Genomic DNA, 26,506 nt, shown 5'->3' on the forward strand with positions numbered 1-26,506 from the left:
TGAGGGCACTTATGGCATGGGGAAGTTCTGCATGAGAACAAGACACCACCATTTGCCCCATAGACATTATATACGTAGACACGTCATTGGGCGGGTTCTGCCTATGCTGCGATGTGTCAGATCGTCCACCATCTTAAATGTGGCATATCTGCAGTTACTCAGTCACTTAAACAGTATCAGAGGGACTTTAATCTCTGAATATACTTTGTATTCGTAGTATTTTTGTTTTTGTAATATTACAAGTTTATTTTTGTATCTTTTTAGCTTCATTCCCCTGAATTTATTCTCCTAAAGAATAAAAATATTTAAAATAATCTAACCTGGCCCTATTACTCCATGAGTGAAATAATTCTGCAAACTGTGACTATTCTGGAAATGTTCCCTCTTAATTCTCATAATATGACGTTTTTCTCATAACATTATCACTTTTGTGTTTTTTTTTTTTTTTTTTACTTTATTGACCTTGAGAAAGCTTCCGGGAGAGGAAGCGAAACGTCTTCAACTACGGAATACAAGTCCAGTTGCTTTGTTTTTTACCTTTTTTTGGAATTTATTGACCTAGGACTTTTTTTACCTCATATTATTAATTTTACCTCTTTAATACTCACCCAAAAAGTCTGTTCCTAAAGGTTCACATGTGACACGGTTTTATGAAATAATGAAGACCACAATGTTTAGATTTAACAAATTGATCATTGTATTCATAACACATACACACACACACACAAAAAATAAAATAAAATAAATTATATATATATATATATATATATATATATATATATATATATATATATATATATATATATATATATACACACATACACTTTACACACTTTTAAATCTTATAGTACAATCCTATATTCTTAAGATATTTTATAATAACTTTCTGTATTTCCTTTATCCCCTCTCCTATTAATCCTGTCAAATTCCATTCCCTTCCTATTTGGTTTGTCTTTTGTTATCTTATCTTTATTTAACCCAGTAAGATCAATGCCATTCTTCTTCTATTGCACAAATTCTTCTTCTACGCCGGTCTAGGTGGGTGATGGAGGCGGGGCTCAACGTGGGCGTGTCTCAACGTTGAGTCCCGCCCGATCAGCGGTCTGCCAGCGGCGCTCCCCGGATGCTTTTGTGTGCAGTTGAATCTGAAGGTAATTTTGAATGATATGAAAGTAGTGTAACAGTCTGTTATGTGTTTGAATGGAAAAGAAGGTGTGTCCCTTCCTTCCAGTCGCCGGAGAGCGAGAGTTCGCTGGGTTTTACGGCTGGGGGAGCGCGTGAGTGTTGTTGTTTTTGTTTTGCTGAGGAGAAGAATAAAGCTTGGAACTCTTTAACTCTGCAACTTCAAATGCACAAATCGTTTTGATTCAAAGTTACCTTCACAGTGGAACCCCGGGGTTCCCTGCATGGAGTTGAAGGTGTACTGTACGTCAACTTGATGAACGTCAACTTGGGCGGTAACGTCATGTGACCGTGGCTCCACCCTCATCAGTGCTGCTGGCTGCTCATTATTCAAACACAACGACGCCGAAGGCTGAGAAAAGTGACAACTACGGCTCTTGTAGTGCTCTTTAATATTCATTAATTTGTTTGGTACCCGGTAAGCCACTAAAGTTTCCACTGTTTCCGCGGGATATACACATTTTAAAAAGTATTTACCTCCACAGAGTGCTTCGTGCAGTAGCTAATTATGTAGCAAACGTGTCTTTAGAGTGCACTGAACAGCACGTTTTCCTTTTTCAGTAAGATGTGGCCTCTCGTTGGTTGTTCGTTTCTACGCTAATGAACTGTAGCAAAACCGAAGCACATTTAAAGCACAATTTTGTTATCCTTAGCGCCTGGTAGCTGGTGACGTAGCCCACGCGCCCCGCCGACATGCTCACAGCCGCGCGCCTTGTGCTAGCCAAGCTGGTTTCTCCGCTCTGGAGAACGACTGATGCGGGAGGAGACAACATCTTGACAGACAGCCCCGGTAAATGCACGCGGTCTTCACACATGTGTGCCACGTCCACGCAGTAGCATATAATGCGGTTTTATCTCTTTCTGCTCAGGCACAGAGGACGTCCGCCACCTGCGGGGCAGCGTGGTGACGCAGCTGTGTTTGGACTACGGCATGATAGACGATGCCATCTACTTCACAAGTGGGGAGGTTCTGGGCGGGGTGCCGCTGAATGAGGGAGACCTGGTGAACTGCATCGCAGTGAGAGGTGGTGCCGAGAGTGGATGGAAAGCTCTAAGGGTGAGGACCCTCACACCTGTCATACAAAGGGTGCAGTTTAGACTCTGTTTCTGGATCAACTTTTTGGTAATAGGGCATTGATCTCCTTTCAGAGATTATACGTCATTTACCGTATTATTTTAGACCATAAGGCCCACCGAATTAACAGTGAATTAACATTTCTTTGTGCACATATAAGGTGCACCGGGTTATAAGGTGCATTAAATGTTCTTCTAGGGCTGGGCGATTAATCGATTAATTCGAATTTACAATTATTTAAGATTTCATTTTTGGAAAATCTGGATTTTAATTTGCCAATACACTCATTGGGTTTCCATGAAGAGAACAGCATGTGATGCTGAATATATGTTTAGGCAAATGTATTGTCAAAATATTGTTAAGTGGAAACTCTTTTTTTTTTTTTACCATAATACGAGGTACTTCATTTACTTATTTACTTTTTTTTTTTACTTAGTTTGAAGTTCACAAGTGCAGTGAAGCCTGTTCTTAGCTCAATGTGTAATACCACCAGCAGCAAATGTTTTGTTATATTTTCATTGTTTATAATGGCACGGCTGCCATCTTGTTTTACAAGCATGTTTCACAGCTTGTTTTTAGTTGCACTTTGAATTCAGGTCAACTCCCTGACGAAATGCTTGACATAAAAGCAAGGTTTTTCAAATAATTTCTTTAATTTCTTTTTATGAAACAAAAAGGAGGAAAAAATCGATTAATCGGATTTGGTGTGATAAAATCTGAGATTTATTTTTTTAATCCATATCGCCCAGCCCTATGTTCTTCCCAAGTGTATAATATCACTCCGCCCCTTCACCTACACAGCTCTCTCCTGAGAGTCGAGAGCTATCGGTCTCTGTTGGGACGGGAGTTTGTTGGATTACACTGCCCTGTTTCCAACATAAGGCCAAAATAAACATAACTTTTATATTTAATTAACTTACTAGGTTTATTGTTACTAGCGCGTACTCCGGGCGCGGGCTGCCTAAAGGCTCCCATAAACTCGGGAGTACTGTGCTCCTTGGACGTTTTATCCTTCATTGTCCAGTGTACTGTTGCCTACGTTTCTTGTGGCAAATTCCGACAACTCCCCCACTTTCTACCAGTGGGACAAAGCGGCGGAACGGATTGTAAAATGTGCGATGAACTAGCTGAGCACCTGGAGCCGTTTCTTTTCCAGCAGGCTCACACCTGTCAATACGACATACGGCATTTGGTAAAGTTTTGGTCCGTCAGACTTGCAAAATTCAATCTTGTCGTTCAGGTGGAGAAGAGTGCGGATTCCTGGGACGATGGAGGAACGTCTGTGGACGCGGACTGCAAGCAGCTGCGCCCTCTCATAGGAACCGTCACATCATTTGACGGCGAGAAGGGTGACATTAATCAGACCACGAACTTCACACGTTACAGCCTTTCAGAAGGTACCTTTTGATCGACTTTTATTAATGAAACTTGGAATGTCTTAGCCCTAGGATATTATGCTTACATTGTCCAAGTTGGATGAGGTTACCAAAGTAAGTTAATGAGCAAAAACTATTCATTCTGCATAGACTTTTCCACAATAACAGATTCCTGAATTGTTTTTATACAAATAGAAATCCTGATAACATCAGTTTAAAGTCTTCTCTAAGATTCTCAACTGGACTTTTTTCTGGACCTTGACTTGGGCCTTCTAACGGATCTGGCCGGCTGCGTGTTTAGGGGTTCTGTTCTTGTGGAGTGTGAGCCTTGGCTCCAGATACAGGGGGCTTGTTCATGCTCTTCCTTCTAGTTTTGTTAGTTTATAACCTTCTCCCTTTCCTGGCCAAAGCAGCCGGAGGAGCTGCTGACACAACTAAGGGTGCTCTCTCTAACTCGCTGTTTTCCCTGTCCCATGGACGGTACAACTGCTTCTGTCATTCTTTGTTCAGCTACATTTCTCTTTCAGGTAGTCACTGACAGAGCTACAGCTGCATTAACATATTAGACTTTTATTTTAACATCAAAGCAGTCCTGGACCGGTGCTTCTGTGTTTTTGGTCCTCAGTCGGTTTTGGGTAATGGCCAGTCGCATTGACCCAGGTTCTGCTGGAGGTTTCTTCCTGTTAAAAGTGGGTTGTTCTTTTCCACCGTGGCCACGTGCATACTCGGGTTACTGTGAAGTTTGCAACTGTTTAATCAACCATCTTCTGTCTTCTTTTGCAGTCGGCTGAGCTTTTTTACCCATTGACATTAGACACTGGATTTGGATGCATTATAACTAGGATCGAATTGGAATGCATGTAAATCAATTTGAATCTGTCCACATCATTCAGTTGTTGGATAGCTTAGTTAATTTCCGAATGTGAATGGGGTTTGTTAATGATACTGGAGCTGTCATCGCAGAGGTCAACTATAATAATCAGTTAGCGTCAGGATTTCAGTCGACTTGTAGTCTTTCACAATTTAATCTTTATTTTCTTACGTTGTTTTCCAAACATTGCAACAGTTTTTCTTCAAAGCACCGTGTCCCTGCAGACGGCGCTGCCCCGATGCGTGTTCCTCTGTGTTTACGTGCAAACCTTTAAAAGTCAGCTGGGGTCGTCTCCACTGTTTCCAAACAAACGTGACAGTCTCTTTAATCTTTCTGAATGAGCAGAGGTCTAACGTTTTGTTTTTTTCTCTCTCCAGGTTTTCAAAGTACAAAGTGTTCTCAGCTATTAAGTCCTTCAACTTAGGAGATGATAAACAGAGATTTGAATTCTCTGCTGAGGAGATGGATTCATGGCTGCAGGAAAAAAACCCGCATGCCTTCCCCATCTCTCTCGTCCCAATTTCATATCAGCCTACAGGGTTCTCCCCAGAAATTTAGAGTATAGTGGAGGGGCTGTCAAATTTCACCCGAAGCAGCACGCAGCAGGGGGGGGTGGGTGGGTGTAGAGCTCAAGCATTTTCACTGTTTCAAGTACACGTGGAGGCTTACTTAAAGGTGCACTGAAACCTGTTTTGAAGTCGACATCAGTGAAAATATAGGCATAAAATATGTTGTTTGGAGATTATTTAAATAAATAAAAAAACATCCTTTTTTTTTGGTATTTGTGAATATTGATTAAACCACTCGGATGCTTTCGCCTTTTTCCGTAACTACCCCAAAGTTACTCCCTCATCCATTTTACAGTTATTAAGTGGTTGGGTTGGTCATCACATAAAACCCCCTGAGGACTCTGGTTGTAACATGACAAGATACTCAGCAAGGCACGCGTATCCTCTAAGTGGCCATAAAGTCCTAGAGAACATTTAAGGTCCACTCTGACCTTCAGCAGAAGAGCCGACGTCATTGACTGAAAACCTCACCAGCGTCTCCAAGTCTAATAAAATCTTGAGTTATGTCGATCCATATTCGGTTTGCTTTGAGTCTCTTCTCTCTCTTACAGGTTATGAGCCAATGAAAGGTGACTGGGTCCAAGCAAAGTTTTATGTCAACCCCACTCAGTGGAAAACCCAGGCTCATTCTGTGGCTCCGTTGCGCTATAGTCGCCTGGACCAGGTGGCTATCATTAAAAAAAAAAAAAAGTTTTCTTTGTGACTAACAAAACCAAATAAAGCTTTGCTGTCAAAGCTTGATTAATTGCAGATCAGCTCCTTTTGTCGGGGTTTTGTGCCCTCATGTGAACCGGCTCCTGTTTTCAGGTGCGTGTGACCAGTTTGTATGGAAGCAACGGCGTGGTGGAGGACAGCGTCTTCTTCAGCTTGGACTCGCTGCTGCTGCCAACCCAGTACAAGCCGTCGCCGGGGGACCTGGTCAACCTGGTAATGGTGGAGAGCTGCCAGTCCTTCTACTCCTGGAGGGCCCTTTGCATGGCACCCTGCCACCAGAGGTACTGCTGCAGATCTAAATCTGTCCGGATTGGGTATGGATGGCACAAAGATGTTAAGGTTATTGATAAACAACCAAAATTCCTTCTCCTTCCTTCCTGGTTGCAGTAAACCTTTAACTGCTGCCCTTCCCCTGGAGGCCGATCTCAAGCATCTCCTGGAAAACAAAGGAGGGCTTGACGTATCGGACTATGGAGAGTTTGGGGGCCTGATGCTTGGGGAGAGATGTGAGCTGGTGCTGTGGATACAGTGAGTCGGTCCTGAGTCAATTTTGTAGAAACGTCACCAATCTGACACGGCGAGCATATTCTATTTATTTTTTTCACCGCTGTATCTTTTCATTAACAGGAATAAAGGCTCTGAGTCTCAAACACTGAAGTGCTGTGACTTTGCTGGCTGGGACTCTGAAGAGCAGTTCACCGTGGTTACTGTTGGCAGATCCACATCACCCAACCAGAGGCAGCAATTGGTTGACCAAAATTGCTCAGAGTCACGTGAAAAACAAGTGGGAGATGCAAAGGAGAGAGACGGAGAAAATGGTGCGACGCAGACGGACCCAGTCCGATCCCATGATGCAGTGGAGGTGGAAATATCACCTGGAGGAAGAATACCTGTTGTTATAGCCTGTGAAGCAAAGTAAGATGTCCTTAAGGCTCTTCTAAGCATGTATCGTGTCTTGGTAAATTATTTATATCTGTTGAAATTTCTAACTTAAGTTACAACCACAAACCTTATTGTATTTAGAATTTGATGTGATAGTCCAACACTATAAGGGCTTATAGTGGAGGAACCTGCATGTTTTTTTTAATCAGTGTTATCCAAATAATCACAAAAGCGAGGTTAGCCTTTGTATTCAGGCCTCCTCAGTCAGAACTTTCTGGAAGCACCTGGTGTCGCTGTTAGAGCTGTTGGTCCTCACATCCTGCGATGTGAGTCTTGATCATTTAGAGGCTGAGATAACTTTTCCCCTTCTTAGCCAATGAGAGTCTAGTGAGATTAAATGAATAGGTTCCCTTAAACATAATTTAATCTTGCCACATATTTTCAATAGGATTTAGGTCTGAGCTTTGACTGGGCCACTCTTAACACATGAATACTCTTGGATTTAAAGCTATCCATTGTATCTCTGGCTGTATGTTATATCATAATCCTGCTGGAAAGGGAACCTCTGGTGTCTAAAAGGTTTTTATCAGATTACCCAGTAAATGGCTCCAAACACATTCCTATTAACTCTGACCAGCCACCCTGCTCCTGCAGATGGCCGTGTTTTATTCAGGGAATGGTGATATGCAGCATTAGTTTCCTGCCTCACATCGCATTATCAGGAAGTTTGACTTTGATCTAACCTTACTACCCTTCTTTCATGTTTGCTTTCTGCATGTCTCGTTGTCAGCTTTTTGTTTTTTTTGCCTGCTCTTCCAGAAAGCAGTGGTCCTTATGATGCAGTTTAACTTATCAGCTATGTTTATACAGAGATTAAATTACACACAATTGGATTTATTAGGGGACTTCTGAAGGCTACACTAGATTTTCTTTGAGAGGTCTGAAGGTAAACAGAGTAGAATACAAGTTTATATCACTCTGTTCATAAAGATTTTTGAAACCCATGTCCTGTTCACAGATGGGTTATGTTTTTTTTTAGATCATCACATAAAATTCCAATAGATAAAAATCTAGAAGATTGCAGTTTTAGCTTGACAAAATGTAAAAAAAACAACAACAACATAAAAACAGGATGTATGAATGCATCTTTCAGGCGCTTTTTGCGTTTGTATTTGTTGGTATTCCCCCAGGAGCCTTGGCAGCTGTGCTGAGCTGCTGCTGCTGCGTTTCTCGTCTTTCACCATCGGGAGGCGTCTGGTGGTCACAGTGGGCAGTGAGGACGAACGCCTGCTGAAGCCTTCAGGGGACTATAGTCCCCGTAACGACAAGCTGCTCACTGAAGGGCCGTCACATGTGGTCACTGTAGCTGCTCCAAAAGATCCACCGAGGTATCGCAAGAGCTCATTCCAGCTGTTAGTAGTGAATAAGCCATGCTCAGTGTTGGGGAAGATCAAATGAATTGTCTTCAATGAACACGGCATTCAAGATTTTGGTTTGTTTTTGCACATTAAATACTATAATTTGATGTTAACAGATTCTTCTCTTAAACGTTTTCACGGGCCATGTGTTTTTTTTTTGTAGTTTGTCTATAGCAATCAAAAAGAGTAAATGTATTTGGGTTTATTTTCAAACTGCTAGAAATATTTTATTAATGCTTTGCTGTTTTGTTTTCTGCCGTTCCTGGTGTCAGTATTTAATCTTAGTTTGGCTGACCTCAGTGGCGGGCATCTTTTTCCATCTTTTGAGAGATTAAGTTGTTTAGCTCAAGATTACCCGTGTTGATCCTGGCTTGACTCTCGCTGCGCCACCTCCAGGCTCCGTAAGCGACGGTTGCCAAACTTCCTGCCAAGCTTCCCGGTGCCGAAGGCTCTGAGAGACTGCGTGGAGTCACAGAAGGACGTGCTGGTGGTTGAGCCCTGCTTAGGAGAGGTGAGCATAGTCGTGGTTGGATTTGGATGTAGAAAATGGCTTAGCGGCCGCTACGCTGAAATGCGCTGCCAAGAATTTTCCCAGATGGAGTTGCTGGCTTGTTTTGCTAACTTAATCCATTCAGCCCCCCAGGTATGTTCCATGTTGTTCAGCCGGTTGTGGATGCAGTTGTGTAATTGAATGAGTTGCTTTACCAGATTAAATGTAAATTTTTTAAGTAAACGTCTAAATAAATGTGACTTGTAGCCCGGTGCGACTTGTATGTTATGATGCATATTTTGACTAATACTTATATATTCCGAGCTTTCTAAAATACAATAGAGTGACTTGGAGTTCAAGAGTGACGTAAAACAAGAAATACCAGAGAATGTAGCTCATGTCCTGAAGAGGCCTTGATGTGAAAACTCTTGAAGCACCGACTCCAGCTATAGCCACATCTTGTGAATCTCTCCTCTCTTAAATGGCTTCAACATCCTCACATGAATGATGTTATTTCTTCTGCCTGATCATCTTTTCCCTTCCACTCAACTTTTCAACATAATGTGATACAGCACTCTCCTCTTTAACAATGACCCTTCGGTGACTAACCCTCATTGTGGACGGTTTCTTTGGCTGCTAGTTGTGAAAAGCATTGCATTCTGTTTCACTGAACTGAATTATAGAAATAACTTTTGATCTATTAAAATGTCTCAGTAAATAGTTTGGGTTAATTCAATAGCGAAACACGCTTAACTGAGGGCTTTGTTTCTGCTGCTATAACGCTGAAACTTGTAGTTTGTGTAGAAACTGGCGAGGGTCAGTTTTTGGTATCTTTGTGCATCAAAGTTCAACTCGTTTCCCTTTTTAGAACCGCTCACATTTTCTGCTGCACCATTCCTGTTAAAAATCCTCTCAATGAGAAATGAGAGGAAGTATAAAAGTGACCAAAGTTTTCTCAGGCGGCGTGAAGCATCAGGATTATTACTACTCCTACACCTGTTGCTACTATGCGTCTTACTTTCTTACAACGGATTTGGAAATAAAACACGCTGTTATGGTGTGGGAGCTAAAGAAGCACAGCATTTTAAATAATGCTGTTTTATAACTGCAGCTGACAAGATGAGCATTTTTCATACATCTCATATCTGATGCCTTGAGTTAACTTGTTAAACATAACTCCTTAAGTGTTATGAGTAGAGATCGACTGATAATTATTATTTTTTTAAGGCCGATACTGATTATTTGACATCAGTTTAACCGATCAGCGATTATGTACTGCCAATTATTTATTTATTTATTTATTGGACCGGCTATTGCTATTTCTTCCCCTATTTACCTGATATAAAAAGACAGTGATAACAGATGTTACACAAGCCTCAATTTAAATACAAAAGAAACATTAACAAAACAAACCAAGCATTAGCCAATGTATAGCATACAACGTAGAACATTTAGATGTATAACAATAAAAACAAACTTAACATTTTGTGCATTCAATGAAGCAGCATGAGACCTTTGTAGTGCAAATGACCTTCTGGAGAATATTTTTAAACAGCAATGCAACAAGAAATAAAAAGAAATGTGAACGATCTGAACCTGAGCATGCTAATGGACCGACCAACGCTCGACCCAAAATATCGCCCAACCAATGTATTTGTCTAACTCTAGTTATGGATCTCCTGTTCAAATTATTGTTGAGCCAGCCTTTAGTTTCTGATCAATAAATTAGAATAACGGCGCCTAAGACTTGCCAAACCAGTAAGGCTTTTAGGTTCAGGATTTTGCTAGCCAAATAAAGTTATCTTCAAATAAAGGACTGGATGTCTCTTTGTTCTTTTTCAGATGATTTGGTGTTTCTCTCAAACCTATATTAGTATGGTTTTATGAGCACGTAAGAAATATGCCGAGAGGAAAAATAGGTTCCAGATCAAATATCTAACGCGTCTTGCTGTCCTCTGATGTCCAGGTTCTCACGCCATCCAACTGCCACTCGCGCTTCTCAACCCTCCTCTGGCTTGAAGAGCTGCACGCAGAAAAAGAGCTGAGGGAATTCAGCATCAGCGGCGCACTTCTTCGCAAAGGAGGCAACTACCTGCACCTCGAGGTGCTCGGGTTGGCAGAAGGCAGACCGTACCTTAATATAGGTGATGCGACCTCGGGTGCTTCTCAGTGTCACTGTTAATTGCCGTGTAGGAGTTTGCTGACGAGCCGTCTCCACAGGGGACAGAGTTTTACTGAAGAATCTACAGAGTGACGGCGTGGAGATGGTGTACGTCAGCTACGTCACTGAGGTAAGCCCGTTTGTAAAGCACTGAAGAATCGCTGCGGACGTTTGACCTTTGAGTCTGTTTTTTTTTTTTTTTTTTTTTTTTTGTGGTCTTTATTCAGATTTATGAGGAGACTGTGAGTTTGAGAGTGAATTCAAGCTTTCATGAATCCTACCTCGGCGAGCCACTTGATGTTGAGTTTACCTATAACAGGTAAGGAAAAGAAATGTATTACTGATGTTTGACTATTTGATCTGTTTGAGTTTAACTTGTTCAATAATTGACCTTATTGTCTTCTAACTTAACGTTTCGGTGATTGTTTTTTTTTTTGTTTTTTTTTATCTTAGGGTAACCATAAGGCGATGTCATAACGCTCTTGAACTGACCAAACAATTTGGGGAGAGTAAGTAGTTGTTTTTAGTTTATTTTCTGAACAAATTGATTTGTGGTAGCAGGGTGAAAATATGTTGTATTATTACTCCTGTGATCAATTTCGAAACTTAATTTCTCCATCTCAAGAATTTTTACATGCATTTATCAATTTTTAGTAACTCCTTTGCAATTTGCTATTTTTAGAACTTTTGTCCTCTTGGCAAGAGCATTTCTCAGTAGAAATCTCAGAGCTGGTGACTGTTTTTGTTTGAAGAAACAGCAGATGTTGGTTGTCTGAAAGAAAAAAAATTCTCTGACAAGAAAATATCCTAAAAACAAAATTGCGTACAGGGGTAAATAGAGTTCTGGCTCTGTGCACCATCTACTGGTGGCCTAATTCCTACCTGTTGTAATCAGCCTGTATTTGTTTGAAACTCTTCTTTTAAAGTAAGAAACTAAGTATTCCTATTTATTCTTCTGTCTTTTTATCTAATTGGTAAAAAAAACAACAACGTTGAATTTATAAAAGAATCATTTGCAATGTCGACTCTTTATGTTCAGTTTGCTTCATCCCAGATTAAACTTTTGTTAAACAGATTTTTCGTTTTAGACGTGTAAAAAGGCTGATTAAACAGGTTTTTATTTTACACACAAACCTTCACAATTAAGAACTTTTCCCATATTGAAACTGAATGTTGTCTTTTACTCTCTGGACTGACCGTGATGAAATTATGTATTGGGTTTATGCCAAACAACGTGACCTTGTTGTATTTGTCTGTTTTTAAAAAGGCGTTCTAACTTGAGCTGAATTCATGTAGAATGAAAACGTAGTTTACAACAGAGTTTATGAAGCCTTTATTCTGTTTGTAAGAGCACAAAACAAGTCTTTTGAATAGTTAAAAAAAAAAAAAAAAAAAAAAAAAAAAAAAAAAAAAAAAAAAAAAGCACAAAATCAATATTAACATAGTCTGAATAATTTTTAGGTCACAAAGTGACACAGCACTACAATACCCACCAGGGGGAGCTGGTTGTATTTAATCTCTACTAAGGGGATCAAAGTGGCAAAGAAAAAAGAACAGCCTTCAAAAGCAAGATAACATTTTTACTTTTCTTTACTGACTCCTTGATTCACGTTTGCACAGAGCAGCCTGTTAGTTTTTAAATTGGTACACCCCTCTTAATCTCCCAGTTTCACTGGTGTCAATTTCCTGTTCTTGTTTAGTTCTCTTCCCCTCCAGAGTGACCCCTCAGACCCCTCAGTGGACTGGAGCATGGATGGACGAGGTAGGCCATGACTCACAAACAAAAAAAAAAAGAAAATCTAAATAGTGGAATAACTTCAGAAGCCTTTATGATCGCCAGAGTCCGGCAGCTGAAAATGGAAACGCGACGAGCGCGCGTGTTGACATGAACTCGAAGGCCACACAGACTAAAGGCACAGGTATAGGATTTTTAGATTTGTACAGAATTCGTTTGTCTTTTTTTTTGTCTTTGATCTGTAAGTTTCAGTAAGATTTATAACATTTCTTCTAGAAGGAAAACAACCCTCCAAACCAATCCCCAGCAAAGGGCAGTTTTTTAACCCAGATCTCAACCCCTGTCAGAAGAAAGCGGTGAAGAGGATCCTGGAAGGAGAATGTCGCCCTGTTCCTTATGTGCTCTTTGGACCTCCAGGAACCGGAAAGACCATCACTCTTATTGAAGCCATACTGCAGGTGAATTCACAAAGTATTCCAACGTCACTCCTCAGATTCTGCAACTCTTCTGCATGTCTGGTTAAGACCCATTCATGTTCCTTTACCCGATGATCCAATGAAGCCCTTCAACCCCCAGGTCTACCACTTTCTGCCCAGCAGCCGGGTGCTCGTGTGCACTCCATCCAACAGCGCTGCTGACCTCATCTGCATACGTCTACACTACAGTGGCTTTCTGCATACTGCAAGCTTGGCCCGTGTTAACGCCTCCTGTAGGGAGAACGAGGTACTGAACAGCGGCCGAGCAGAGATACTCATGCATGTTTCATCAAGACATCTCACTCGTGGGATAAACACATTCCCCACTATGGTCTGCTGAGCTGCAACTGCTTTCACAATTCATTAAGCAGCACTGCATCTACAGTGCTGTGCAAAAGTTTTGACACCTCAATTTGTCACGGTCCATCTACAAACCTCTATGTATTTTCTCTCTTGTTGTGATTGGCGTGTACAAAAAGGTGCATAAATGTAAGAAGGGAGGGAGGTTTTCTTAATATTTTTACAAATGTGTACTAAGTTTCCTTTACTCTGATACCCCTAAATAATATGCAGTGGGGCTATTTTTTTTTAGAAGTTGCCTAATTAGTGCAGAGTTTCACCCTCAAACAAGGCAACAACCCTAAGCAGACAACCAGAGCTATAGTACTATGTTTCAGATCAAAGTAAATCTATTTGTTAGAATGGCCGCGTCAGAGTCCAGAGCTAAAGCTATTTGAGCATTTGTGGCAAGACTTTGAGAATTGATGTTTACGTGTGCTTTTCATCCCACCTAAGCGAATTTGCGAAGAAGAAATGAACAAAAATATCTGTGGAAATGTGCAATTCTGTGAGAGAGACGCCTCTAATGGGCCTTTCAGACAGGACCAGATTTGTGCTGCGCTTGCTGCTGGGTTTAATTCAATTACATTTTATTTATATAGTGCCAATTCATGAAACGTGTCATCTCAAGGCACTTTACAAAGTCAAATTCAATCATATTATACAGATTGGGTCAGATTATACAGATTGGTCAAAAAATGTCCTATATAAGGGAATCCAGTTGATTGCATCAAAGTCTTGACAAGCAGCATTTGGCGCGCTTGCTGGGTTGCCAGATCTACTCATTTGTTTGTTTGGGCAACAAAGCACTAGCCCTGCTAGCTAGAAGAAAAAGAGAAGGAATCAAGGGGCTGTGGGTGCTCGAAACCCTGGAGTTCAGAAAGCAGCTTGGGGAGTTCTGGCTTGTGATGGAGCTCTGGTTCCACAGCGCCAGCAGTCTCAATCTTGGGTCATATAGTTTGGGGAATTCAGACAGATTCAGTATTCCAGTTTTTCTGCACTTTGCTTCTTGGTTTTTCCAGCCCGGTTTCTATTGACTGCGCATTTCCGTCTTTGGTCAAAGTTCAAAATTGCTGTGCTTTTGCTTAATCCGCCCTGGTGCATTGCAAAACCATTGAAAAGCCATTTTCAATGGTTTTTGTAATGTGCCCGACTGTCTGAAAGGCCTTTAAGGACTACAACTATCATCGCAGCAGCATCATTCCTACAAAGAACTGATTGGAAGACTGACTATAAATGCACAACACCCCTTTTTAGTTTATTTCCTAAAAACCTTTTAACTCATAACATGGAACAAGTTCAAGGGATGTTTGAATACCTTTGTGAGTCACTGTACAGTATTATTTTTCACAGCTGATCAAGGTGACTTTTCCTCCTTAGTCTATTCCCGAAGTGTTGCGGCCTTACTCGCGGGCCGGTGAAGACATCCGCCATGCTGCTTTCCACAGGATTGTTGTTAGCACCTGCTCCAGTGTCGGCATGTTTCATAATATTGGAATACAGTAAGATAAATGCTGAAGAAAGGGTCAAATTTATTATAAGTCTTGAACTAGTCTCAGTTGACTGTCAATTTGTTGTTTTGTTTTTTTTCTTCTCAGAGTGGGACATTTCACTCATGTGTTTCTGGACGAAGCTGGCCAAGCCACTGAGCCAGAGTCTCTGATCCCCATCAGCCTCATCTCAGAGAGGGATGGACAGGTTAGAGCAAAGGACCTTACTTCCACACCGGTTGGAGATCTACAACCATCAGGATAAATGTCATTTTGGTTTTGACCTCATTGTGGTAGATTTGAACTATTTTCCCCAGGGTGAAATGGTTGTGCAACAATCATGACACATTTTAAAAAGAACTATTTAGGTGCACAATGAATTTTAGAAGGATTATCTCAGGCTGAACCGGGGTCAAAATATAAATACAGTTGAAACCAGTTATTTAGATGGAACTGGGTCGGCTTTATAGGCTGCCTCTCTTACACGTTTTCAGCTAGGCCCACAGATCTGTTCAGGGACTAAAATCAGCTTAGTGATGGCCGTACAAAACATTGATCATCCTTAAAGGTAGAGTCTGCAATTTTTCCGGAAATGTAAGTAAGAAAAGGCCAAGTCAATTTTTGAATAACTAAGCAAGACAGTCTTACCTGCTCTGCATTCCTCAGGGGGGTGGCATTAAAAAAAATATTTTTCTTTCTAATGAGGCCATCCTCCTCTTCTCTTAAACTTATTTGCGGTTTGCTTCTTGCTACTCTCAGCCATTTTCAAAGTATACAGTGAGAGCAGTGGAGCTACAACGAACGGCTAACAATGAAGCTAACCGGATGCAAGACCAATCCCTGCCATTCGGACCGAACGGCTGGGATTGGTCAGTTTTTACAGGCCTGCAGCTTTCACATAGATCTAATTTTTTTCCCTTTTTTTTTTCCTGAATACATAATCTATTTACTACTTTCAGGATGGAAGGACCATTTTACCCAGTATACCAGTGTTTCTGAACAGGATTACCAACTACAGCTTTAAGCCGCTGTTTACCTTACTTAACAGTATGCTTAGGCTCAACATTGATTGGCAAGACTTGTTTCTGCTCAAGAGTCCACCTCCTGGCTGTCTTACAATGGCGCTTTGGTATTTTAACATAATGCTGTATGCTCATGATGTCATCTATTGTATGAAGTGCATCAGTCCCTCCTGCAGCAAATACCTCCACAGCTTAATGGTGCCACTTCTATACTTTACAGTAAGTTCATTCTTCAGACAACAGGACATGCCTTGAGAAAATCAAGGTTTTTGTCCATGAGTGCATTTGCAACTGAGTATAAATATTTACATTGTTTTCAGTAAGTGAATCACACACTCACCAGTTCCACTCAGCACCCTAACAAGGTCCTTTTGTGTGTCTTCTGGGGTTTGATCAGCACATTTGGTACCAAGGAAGCAGTGTGCAAATTGCAGAAAAAACACTTATTCATGTCTTCATCTTTAAGATCTCCCTCATGTGACGAGAAATGAAAAGGATAGAACTCCTTTAAATCAAAGTTGTGTAATCATAGCTCCCCCGGAAAAGCTTCGAGTGCGTCATAAAAAGCCTACAATTAATGAATTCACGCTAATGAGTGTATGTAAACTTCTGGTTCACTTTTTATATGAAGTCCATCGGGGGTATCAGGTTTTTTTCTTGGTTGATGAGCTTTAGGAATCTTAAAGGAACTTTACATTGGTGAAGAGATTTCACTTCATTTTGCTCTTTGTCCGTTTAACTGATGTTCAGACTAAAACCAGCAGATGTCTTGTATTTCAAGGAGAAGAGGAAACGAACGTACTTTATTGCTGAGTAATGATGTTTCTTGTTTTCCTGCTTAGATAGTGCTGGCTGGAGACCCCTGCCAGCTGGGCCCCATAGTGAAGTCCAAGCTGGCCGTGGCCTTCGGGCTGGGGGTCTCTTTGTTGGAGAGGTTGATGGCCACTCCCCTATACACCAAACAGGAGTGGGGATATAACCCTAAGCTGGTTAGTTCTCTGTTTGGGGAAACATTTATGAAGTCAGAACACCATTGTTTTGTTTTCCTGCCAACCAGCATCAGAGTAGTGTCAAAAAAGCTATTTAAAACGTCATGTCAAGAGTTTTTCTGCAGTGTTGCTAGAAGCATAACATAAGCACTATATATTATTTTTTTCCACATAAATAATCGAGTGCTTTTTATTCATACAAACATGCTTTTCTCTAATAGGTGACTAAGTTAATCTACAACTATCGCTCCCATGAGGCCCTGCTTGTGCTGCCCTCCAAGCTCTTCTACCTGGGAGAGCTGTGCTTCAAAGCTCCAAGGGATATCGTGGACTCCCTCTGCCAGTGGAAAACCTTACCGAAAAGAGATTTCCCCCTGCTTTTTCACGGTGTCAGGGTAACGCACAAAAACAGCACGAGTGCAGCTGTGATGTTTTATTTACCCTCCTTCAGCATTAGTTTGCCGGTCCTTGTTGCAGGGATAGGTTTATGTTTCATTTACGATCCCACGTTTTATTTTTTCCTACCCCAGGGCACAGAAATGAGGGAAGGCAACAACCCATCATGGTTCAACCCGGTAGAGGCTGTGCAGGTGATGCTTTACTGCTGCCAGCTGGCCAAGAAGCTCTACAACCCTGTGCACCCCTCGGACATCGGCATCATTGCTCCCTACAGGAAACAAGTATGTCTGCAACACACAGCTATATATATATATTTACGCCCCCCCCGCCCCCCCGAATTTCTTAAGTGACAATTAGAAATCAATATATAGCAGACTTTAAGCTGTGTTGTCTCATTGCTGTTTAGTGTGAAAAGATCCGCGTGCTGCTGGGTAAAGTGGGCTTGTCTGACATCAAAGTGGGCTCGGTGGAGGAGTTCCAAGGACAAGAGTTTCTGGTCATCATCTTGTCAACGGTAAGCCGAAACGCGCTTTGATTAATAGCTTTTATGTGTGTTTGCATTTTTTGTTTTAATTACAACCCAAATTGTGTTAATTCGATTTGCCAAGCTTTGAAGGGTCAAGAAAACTGTTTTTAACGTTTTAAAAACATTTGTAATGTCCTTTTTATTTTTACCCAAAAAACTTTCCAACAATTTAGGGTGTAGTGTACTTGCTGGGTAGGTTTTGCTGTAATACTTTTAAATTTTTTATATTAAATGTCTCTTATGCATTGAGTAACTTGCAACTCTACTTTGAGTGTCCCAGCTTGTGATTGGTTCGTGCAGATCCAAAACAAGCCCAGATTTCTTCCGTTAAAACGACTGAAAAATGTCAACGCGGTTTATCTGAAAGCAGTTTTTTTGTAAACCTGTTGAGAAACACCAAAAAAAACATGTTTGCTTTTAGATGGTGTACACAGGAGGTACTTCAGGGGGGTTGTGTGGTTTAGTCCCAAACTCCACACCCCGCCACTCAACCATCAGGCTTTTAAACACACTGTTATTTGTGGTTACATGGAAAATAAGATAACTGATGACAAAGAATATAATTTTCTTCATTGTTGGCATCACAAAGAACTCATAGTGTTCCCCTTTATATTGAGAGCAACATTAGCACTCCTGTAGCTACAACAGTTTAGCTGTAAACGTCCCAGACAACATGAGCTAATGCTAGCTGTTATTAGCTTGACAGACACGGACAGCCCAGTGATCAGGTAGGAGCCCGCAGTGCTATTTGTTTATTTATGATAAAAAAGATGTTTATGTACAGTTTTCCTACAAATGATCTCCCCAGTTGTAGCAAACGGGACACAAAGCCGTGCGGCCAAATGTTAGGATTTCAAACACATTTGGAGGAAAATGGAGAAGGTTTCTCTAAACGGCTGTTTTTGAAGGTCTGCTTCTTTGACTCCTGTTCTGATCCATGGATCTGAGATTTGTGGCTTTTATTTACAACCTCTGTTTTTTTCTAAAGCTCTGATCCACTCATATTTATTCTAGAAAAATATAAGAAGTTATAAGAACAACACTGTGCTCCCCCATCTCCCCAGATGAGATGTCACTATTTAAGGTCCTTATTTATATTGTGATGTAATGTTGTGGTTCTGAGAGGAGTCTCTGTTTAAAAAAAAAAAAAAAAAAAAAAAGACAAAGGGATTATAGTTGACATTTTACTTTCTCTTCAGCATCTTATTGCAGTGACTAGTGCTGCTGCATTAACAGTTTCTGTGTGTATTCTTAAGGGATTTTAGGTCTGAACCTTTTTACTTTGTAAGCCGTTAAATTTCCTAAATCCAGCATGTTTGACAGTGGTTGAAAGCTCAGAGGGATAAAGCAGAACATTCTTTGGCCCTCCTATGAATTTTGAAAATGTTGGGCGTCGCACAGCTTTTTGGCAATCATAAAAGAACACAGACATGGACAAATAGTTCAATTTTTTAAAAGCTCCTTACAGCTCTGTGCTTCATTTTCAACCATTTCAGTGACAAAGAAAACGTCTGGCGTTAAGTTTTTACTCTGTAACAGTGCCACAGTGAATAATTTTTACTTTGACCTGGTAGCACTTCTTCTGGTACATTCATGGACCAGAAAGAAATTGGATTTTTCTCTCCAACCGGCCCATGACTGTTCAGGGAGGATTATTAGGAGATTCCTGTTACTAGCTCATATTGTTTTATTTGCTCATAAAAAGATTCATGACAATAAAACAATGTGTTTTTAATTGAACTTCGAATAAAAAAGGTGAATCATAATTTATACAAAATACGTACTCAAGCTTCATGCAATGACAAATAACATAATTAAGCTTATTCTAGTAGCTGTGCCCAACACCTGCCGCAAATGACCAAATTGTTTTACACCCTGGAATGATGAGATTTGTTGTTTAAGATTAAATCAGAGGATATTTGTTTTTGTTATGGGATGTAATCCAAGTTTGTTAATTCAAATGAACCAATCAAAGGTTTTGCTACTGTTCTATGTAATGACTTTTTAAAAGGCAAATCCGACTAAAAAAGCCAACTTGCAATTAATTAGATTATTTTATGATTCAGGTACGCTCTAACGATTCAGTGGGAAGTGATGATTTACAGAATTCGCTTGGTTTTCTGTCCAATCCGAAACGCTTCAATGTGGCCATTACTCGTTCCAAAGCTCTGCTCATAACCATCGGAAACCCCCACGTTCTCATCAGGGTGAGTGGATTTAAAAAAGATCTCTAGACCTGGAATTTGGAAATGGAAATACTCTAAATGTCTTGGTTTCTGTTTAGGATCCATGCTTCAGGGCTTTGCTGCTGTACTGCTTCAACAGTGGGGCGTATCTGGGCTGTGACCCTCCTCAAGCCCTGAGGGAGTCCCACATGTGTGTAAACGGACATCTGGAACTTTAGGATTAATTAACCCTGTAAAGATTTGTTTTTATTCAGAGAAACTTGTTGCATATTTTGCTTTAAATAATTTCCCCTCTGATTTACTGATTTAAATAAGTCAGTTTACATCAGTTTATACTATATAAAGTTTTGTTTCAGTCATTCTTGATTACATATTATTACATTAGTGTTACTGTTATTCTGATTTGGTTGTTTGTTTTAACTTCCACAGCACTGCAGAGAACCACAGAAGTGCTTAAGAGGAACATGGCATCACTGATGGGAAATTTGTCACGTTTCCTTTGACTTTTTCTATGCTGACTGTTTTCAGACCTGGTATCGCTTCCTAAGTAAGGAAAAACGTCTCGATTCTGTAAGAGACAGATGCCTGGAGTTATAAAAAAAATAAAACATTTGTGCGTGTTCCTTCGCAGAGTTATTTTCGTACCTTCCAAGTGTTCATTGTGCTTGAAGTGACATAGCAGCTGCATTGTTTTCCAAGAATCTGGAGAAGAAATTTACCATTTAGAAGACAGAACGCTGTCTTAATACTGCAGTTGGCGGGACAAGATAAAACTGTGATTTAAGTGAAATAGTTTTTGGATCTGTCACAGATTCTGGGGTTGGGGGAGCAAGCGGTCTACTCGTGTCAGCCTGGCTGCGTCTGCCCATAAGGCTTGGAGACTGGATGTGACAATTGAGTGCTATTGACAGTCTGTGCAGGGGCTGTCAGCCCTGCTGGAGCCCAGCAGGATGGAGAAAGGAAGGGGGGGTGAGGGTGAAAAAAAGAGACAAATGGGAGTTCAATGTATGAGTCAACTTTTATCTGAGTTTGCTGTGCTGACGCCCAGTCCTCATCCCTATCTTCCTAAACACGCCTTAGGTCTTTGATGTGTTTCAAGGGCTTGTTTCTCTTCACCACATGGCCAGAAAATGGCTGTATAGCATTGCATTGTGATAAATGACCCGAGAGACGGGGCTGTTTTGCTCCAAGACCCGGGCCACTTACTTTTAAATGATGGAATGATGAATTTCGCTCTCTACCAGAAGATCCTGGAGGAGAATGTCAAGCCATCAGTACAAGACCTAAAGCCCAATCCTACTCTGGTTCTCTGCAGCAGGGCAGTGATCCAAAGCACAGCAGTGAGGCCACTTTTGAATGACTCAGGAGAAAAAAAAACGTAATTGTTTGAGTGCCCTAGCCAAAGTTTGGACTTAAATCCAATTTAGATACTGCAGCATGACCTTAAACATGCCACTCTTGTTTAAAGACCATCTGGTGTGGCTTAATCAAAATGTTCTTGCAAAGCATAGTGGCTCAGAATTCCTGTGGAGATAAACATTCATTAATTCATTCAAATGTTGCTGTTAAGGGTGACGGGTGTAGTTATTACGTGGACAGTTTTTTTTTTTTTTTCAAAGGCCTCAGTGTAGAAGATCTAGGAAGAAGGCCAGAACTGTCAGTGATAAAGTTATTGACAGGATATTAATTGTGCACTGAACAGATCCAGCCTTCAAAGACGAGTGACATGAAAAAATCTGTTGTTGGACTGAAGAGGTTCTGTTTTCAGTGTGTCACAAAAACATGTTGGGGATACAAACTAAAGGGATGAATGTCAAGCTTTTTGTTCATCAATGTCATGCACATCACCCTAAACGCCATTGCAATCATGAATGATGGTGGTAATATACAGACCTTACACAGAGCAAATAGTTTTTATTTATTTTATTTTATCCTGCAAGAAAATGTCAGGCTGGTAGAGAGAATGGGGAAGCGGTATGGACTTCCAGTAAGTCAGCAGATCAAAACATGACATCAGAACTAGAGTAGAATAGTTTAAATCAAACCTAATATGTAGCAAAACTTTTAATTTCAGTTTTCTTTTTCTTCATTCAGCTTTGATCTTGAGCTGATTTGCAAAAAAAAAGAAGTGGGGGAAAACCTTCAGTCTAGAGTTGCAAAGCTGCCAGAGGCCAGTATCTGCTTGCATTTGTTTTTGGGAAATTCATAATTTTCCTTCTACTGAACAATAATTCTCTACTTTTTGTGGGTCTATAACTAATAGAATGTGTTATGCTGAAGTTAAAATGACAAAATTCTTGAAACGTTCCAAGTGGTTTGGATATTTTTTGAAATACTATTTTTTATTTTTTATTTCCATTTGGACAGTACACAATAGCTCAGTGCTCTGCCTGGTTGTCAAAAGCAGGGCCTCCTGAGTGTGAAGAAAGGGGGGAGCGAAAAGGTTATTAATTATAAATTTACAAGATATGGTGGCCATGTTAAATTTTGTGAGGTAAAGAATGAGCACAACAGCTTTATCAGGATGCCCTGTTTCTGTCCATATCTACCTTTGGTAGACAAAGATTAAGCTGCCAGTGGAATGATGGTCAGAGAAAGCTTTCCGATGCAGGTCACAGCGCTACAAAACAATAAAATAGTATGGTACAAGCTTCTAAAAGGTTGCTGCTTTCTAACAAAGCATCTGAATAGAGGCCTTCATGGAAATTCTGCTACTCAAGAGGCGATAATCGCGATCCGCTGTTCAATCATAGAGCAAAACTACATCTAAGACTGGTTTGAGGAGCATGACTTAGTTGTTAAACTCATAAGCAAAGTTGAAGTTAACATTCATGGATTGTGCTGGAAAAATGAGTCAGGTGTTGAACAACTCAGCTGACTCCAGCCTAACCTTCTCATTCACTGAGTTTTGGGGCAAGCAGCCCATTACCAAGACAGACATGCTGTCTACACAACAGCCATTAGGCCCGACAACAGACCCCTGCGGAGCTCCTGGCAGGGGGAGCTTGTTAAATGTGTGGACCTATTGTTCGGCCAAATTGGCCTGTGACTCTAATTGCCCAGTTAGTCCCCTCTAATGGGCTGAACTCGTCTACCCAATCTGGAACCAGCCTCCAGTCTTCAGATCATGCCATAAAATGTGGCTCAGCTGTGGCCGGTTACATATTCATTGTCTCTTTTCCAGACAAGCCTGTTGTAAAGTCCCGGGTATGGGAGTGGACTCTGGAGTTGACTCTGAGGCAAATCCCAGCAGACTGGTTTCAATAGAGCCCTCTGAATCATGAGGGGAAAAAAAGGCCTTGGGGGAGTTACTCCAGATTTAGATTCACATCTAAATGTGGAGACAGACTATCGCTCAACAAATACATTGAAATGTAATGTAGCTGGATTAAGTGGTTTGAATACTAGAGGAGAAGAGAATGAGAGAGTTGGGTGTATCTCTTGGCACATTGATGATCAAAAGCTTGGTTAACAGCAGCCAGGAATGGCTGTTTTAGAGTAAAATGGTGAAAATATTTGTGATGTCGGACTGTGTACTGATAAAAATAAATTTCAAATTATGCAAATAGTCTTCCAAAATTATAAATCATTGTCTTGATTAGCGGTTTTCTAGGCTTTTTTTGTAGGTCTCTTGAACATTTTCCTCAAACTGAAAAGCATATTTTCTTATTTCCTGAAAATAGCTTATTGGTCATCGTATTAGTAGAGTCCACCAATATCTAAGCACAGTTAGGTTAGACAAACAAGAGGCTTGACACCTCACAAAGCACCGTTCAATGCATCGCTGAAAATAAATGGGTATAAAGAATAAAAGTGCAAACCTAAAACGGCTGACCTATGGTTGGCTGCCCATCTAAACTATACTCTTGGACCTACATGCAAAACACTGTAGGAAAACTGACACAGTACATCACCCTGATCACAACGTGCCTGTCGGTAAAACATGGTGGTGGCAGCATCATGCCCTAAGGATGCTTATTTTATTATTATTTTTTTTTTAAGCAGGCAATTTTTGATGTGAAAAGATGGATGGAACTAAATAGGTTAGTCTTTAGGATCCGGCATCTGTGTTGGCCTGTCACATAAAATCCTGATAAAGTGACTTGAGAGTTTGTGGGTTAAATTAAGCAGAATGTGAAAACATTTAAAGAGGCAAGATCCCATTTGTGAGTCACTGTGAGGAGTTGTTTTCATTGATTGTGTAAATTTGTTATCCTGCCTCGGGATACAACTTTACATCTGTAGCTGTCCTTGAGTCATTTAAAAAATATCTCATTTTGGATTAAACATAAAAACTCAGAGACTAAACTTGTAAATTCCTTTGCTCAAATCAGCAGGATTCTCTGTTGACGAGACCCCGCGATTCCGAAGCCAAAATTAAATATTAAAAGCCCTGAGAGTCAGAGAGACATTTAAAAATGCTTGGCATTTCTGATCCGTTCCTAAATATAAACCAGCTGGGGCATAAAACATTCGTAACACATGTCGGTCCGCTAGTGCCACTTTCTCTTGAATATCATCTTGATTTTATTTCTCCCTACATTCAAACTTCACAAGCCAGTTAAACAGATTGTGTGGCTGGTCTTCACTCAGTAAAACTGGGACGTGATCGCCCATTGTCACTCCCCACACCCACCCCCGCCTCACACACCCTCCATCTGCTCGCTGCCTCCTTTCTGTCTGCAGCGATCACAAAACAAGCCGTTGTCTCCAAACACGTCGTCTCTATGTCTTTTGATAGGTAGTTGATAACAGACTTGCTGGCTCACCTTGCTGTATATAAAGGCGGAAGCTCAGGAGAGGGGCAGTGAGAACTCACGACCTCGGTGAACAGCTCAGCCTCTCCTCCTGCGTGCTCCTGGTACTCTGCAAAGCTGTTCGTCATGGCCGCTCTCTTCACCGCGGCTCTCTTCGCCGTGGCATCTCCTCTGCTGGCGTTCGACATGGGCCAGTCCACTCGCTGCGTCACCATCCCCAACCAGATGAAGGTCTGCAAAGACGTCGGGTACTCGGAGATGAGGCTGCCAAACTTTTTAGGCCACAGCAACCTGGAAGGCGAGGTGGTGCCACGCTCCGAGGACTGGAGGCCCCTGTTGCAAACCGGCTGCCACCCTCAGGCCCAGGCCTTCCTCTGCTCCATCATTGCACCTGTCTGTCTTGACACGTAGGTTTATTTTTATGTTAAAGTTTTCTCTTTGGATGTTTTTTGGGTTTTTTCTTCCCCCCGTATAATGTTTTAAACACAATCTGCGCCTTTTCTCTCCTTCAGGTTCATCCAGCCTTGTCGTAGTCTGTGCGCGGCAGTGAGGGACAGCTGTGCCCCGGTGCTCGCCTGCCAGGGGCACCCGTGGCCCGAGGCGCTCAACTGTGACCGCTTTCCTGCCGAGGAAGACATGTGTCTAACACCCCTTGCAAAGTTTAGCCACTTTATTAAAGGTGAAACGCACAAAATAACAAGTGTAATTATTATTATTTTTTATGTTCTTCTAATAGCTCTTGATCCTATCTATAATTAAATATGCTTATTTTTGTTGTTGTTGTTGTTGTTGTTACACAGACATACCAAGACCTGCTTGCCAGAACTGTCCTTCTGTGGAAGTGGCTCCCGCGATGAAAACAGTTCTGAGCGCTTTTTGCCACCGTGACTTTGGTAGGGTTTCAGATTCCCTTCAAGAGCTTTTATTATCTCCCTTAAGGACGCCGACCTCTCGAGGTTTTGTATTAAATCCTCGGTTTTAACCGATGTTGATCTGCTTTTGTCCTCCACAGCCGTCGCCGCTAAACTCCACCGTCTTCGCCACGCCACAGGGGAGCCAGAATTCCAGGTCGAAGGCCGCGTGGAGTTTATCCGTCAGGGCGCTCTGTTGCCTTACGACACGAAGCACCTCCTCCAGGAGTGGCTCCTCATCAACCTCAGATGCGCCGGCGCCCTGCTGCGGCCCGGGCGCTCGCAGCTCTACGTGCTGACCGGCTCCCTGCAGCCCGACGGCCACATCGCCCTCGTCCATCTTTTCCCCTGGCATAAAAAAGACGCCGGCATCGCACTGGCCACTCGCAAATGGAAACATCACAGATGTTGAGGTACACGGTAAACCAGGAGCTTAAGATGTGTCTGGAAGCACGGACAGATGGAGAAAGTCTTCCCACTTTTGTTTTACAGTATTGCTGGATCCAAACGATGTCACTCTCTTCACCTACTGTCACATTTCAGCTTTTTTTTTGTCTATATGCTGTAATGTTATGCACTCAGACCTGTAAATAGTATTAAATGTGTAAATTCATATATTTAATTTTTGTAAGGATATTGATGTATTTATCATATCATTGTGTCTGTTGTGAAGACATGACAAATAAAACATGTTATATGATGTATCTTGCTTGGTACTCTCAGTGGCAATACTTCATGTTTGTGCCGGACTAATGCGTCCTTCAACAGCTTTGGTTCTGGTAAGAAGGCTACAGGCACTCATCATCCGCTTGGATGTCATTTTAAGGTTGCGCTGCAAAAAAAACGTTTCATTTATCTATACACAAAATTATTAAGTTCACATCAATGTGGTTTTAGAGAAAAACAGAAATCTCTACCCCTGCAGTAACATTAATAGA

The 26,506-nt window shown here is 41.3% G+C and overlaps 2 protein-coding genes across 5 annotated transcripts; both read left to right on the plus strand.

The window, feature by feature from the left end:
- Positions 1-1,134: 1,134 nt before the first annotated feature.
- mov10l1 (Mov10 like RISC complex RNA helicase 1) lies at positions 1,135-20,526 on the plus strand. 4 transcript variants are annotated; one of them, XM_036132521.1, is made up of 27 exons: positions 1,135-1,151; positions 1,836-1,972; positions 2,052-2,239; positions 3,498-3,654; positions 5,625-5,737; positions 5,881-6,068; positions 6,175-6,315; positions 6,415-6,702; positions 7,860-8,057; positions 8,484-8,598; positions 10,544-10,721; positions 10,798-10,868; positions 10,966-11,057; positions 11,192-11,247; positions 12,439-12,500; positions 12,579-12,657; positions 12,750-12,931; positions 13,050-13,196; positions 14,669-14,790; positions 14,887-14,986; positions 16,643-16,789; positions 17,011-17,184; positions 17,320-17,469; positions 17,595-17,702; positions 19,781-19,921; positions 19,999-20,090; positions 20,330-20,525. In XM_036132521.1, the coding sequence occupies exons 2-27, from the start codon at positions 1,876-1,878 to the stop codon at positions 20,355-20,357; spliced, it is 3,414 nt and encodes a 1,137-aa protein (XP_035988414.1). In that variant the 5' UTR covers positions 1,135-1,151; positions 1,836-1,875; the 3' UTR covers positions 20,358-20,525. The 4 variants fall into 4 exon arrangements, with proteins under 4 accessions (XP_035988414.1, XP_035988416.1, XP_035988415.1 ...); XM_036132523.1 differs by lacking the exon at positions 1,135-1,151 and adding an exon at positions 1,348-1,600 and having other exon boundaries at positions 12,753-12,931; positions 20,330-20,526; XM_036132522.1 differs by lacking the exon at positions 1,135-1,151 and adding an exon at positions 1,349-1,600 and having other exon boundaries at positions 19,999-20,132; positions 20,330-20,526.
- A 4,130-nt stretch (positions 20,527-24,656) lies between these two features.
- Positions 24,657-26,019, plus strand: szl (sizzled). The gene is made up of 4 exons (XM_012864117.3): positions 24,657-25,064; positions 25,170-25,336; positions 25,458-25,550; positions 25,670-26,019. The coding sequence occupies exons 1-4, from the start codon at positions 24,784-24,786 to the stop codon at positions 25,978-25,980; spliced, it is 852 nt and encodes a 283-aa protein (XP_012719571.2). The 5' UTR covers positions 24,657-24,783; the 3' UTR covers positions 25,981-26,019.
- The last annotated feature ends 487 nt before the right edge of the window (positions 26,020-26,506 follow it).

The sequence above is a fragment of the Fundulus heteroclitus genome, unplaced genomic scaffold (genome assembly GCF_011125445.2).
Source record: "Fundulus heteroclitus isolate FHET01 unplaced genomic scaffold, MU-UCD_Fhet_4.1 scaffold_52, whole genome shotgun sequence".
Classification (NCBI taxonomy): domain Eukaryota; kingdom Metazoa; phylum Chordata; class Actinopteri; order Cyprinodontiformes; family Fundulidae; genus Fundulus; species Fundulus heteroclitus.

What these genes read in the sequence shown, in the direction of transcription:
- mov10l1 (XM_036132521.1), top strand. Translation starts at nt 1,876, where the DNA reads ATGCTCACAGCCGCGCGCCTTGTGCTAGCCAAGCTGGTTTCTCCGCTC. An exon ending in CATCTTGACAGACAGCCCCG is followed by an intron (nt 1,973 to 2,051) that starts GTAAATGCACGC and finishes CTTTCTGCTCAG; the next exon opens with GCACAGAGGACGTCCGCCAC. An exon ending in TGGTCATCATCTTGTCAACG is followed by an intron (nt 17,703 to 19,780) that starts GTAAGCCGAAAC and finishes TTTATGATTCAG; the next exon opens with GTACGCTCTAACGATTCAGT.
- szl (XM_012864117.3), top strand. Translation starts at nt 24,784, where the DNA reads ATGGCCGCTCTCTTCACCGCGGCTCTCTTCGCCGTGGCATCTCCTCTG. An exon ending in GCACCTGTCTGTCTTGACAC is followed by an intron (nt 25,065 to 25,169) that starts GTAGGTTTATTT and finishes TCTCTCCTTCAG; the next exon opens with GTTCATCCAGCCTTGTCGTA. An exon ending in GTTTAGCCACTTTATTAAAG is followed by an intron (nt 25,337 to 25,457) that starts GTGAAACGCACA and finishes GTTGTTACACAG; the next exon opens with ACATACCAAGACCTGCTTGC.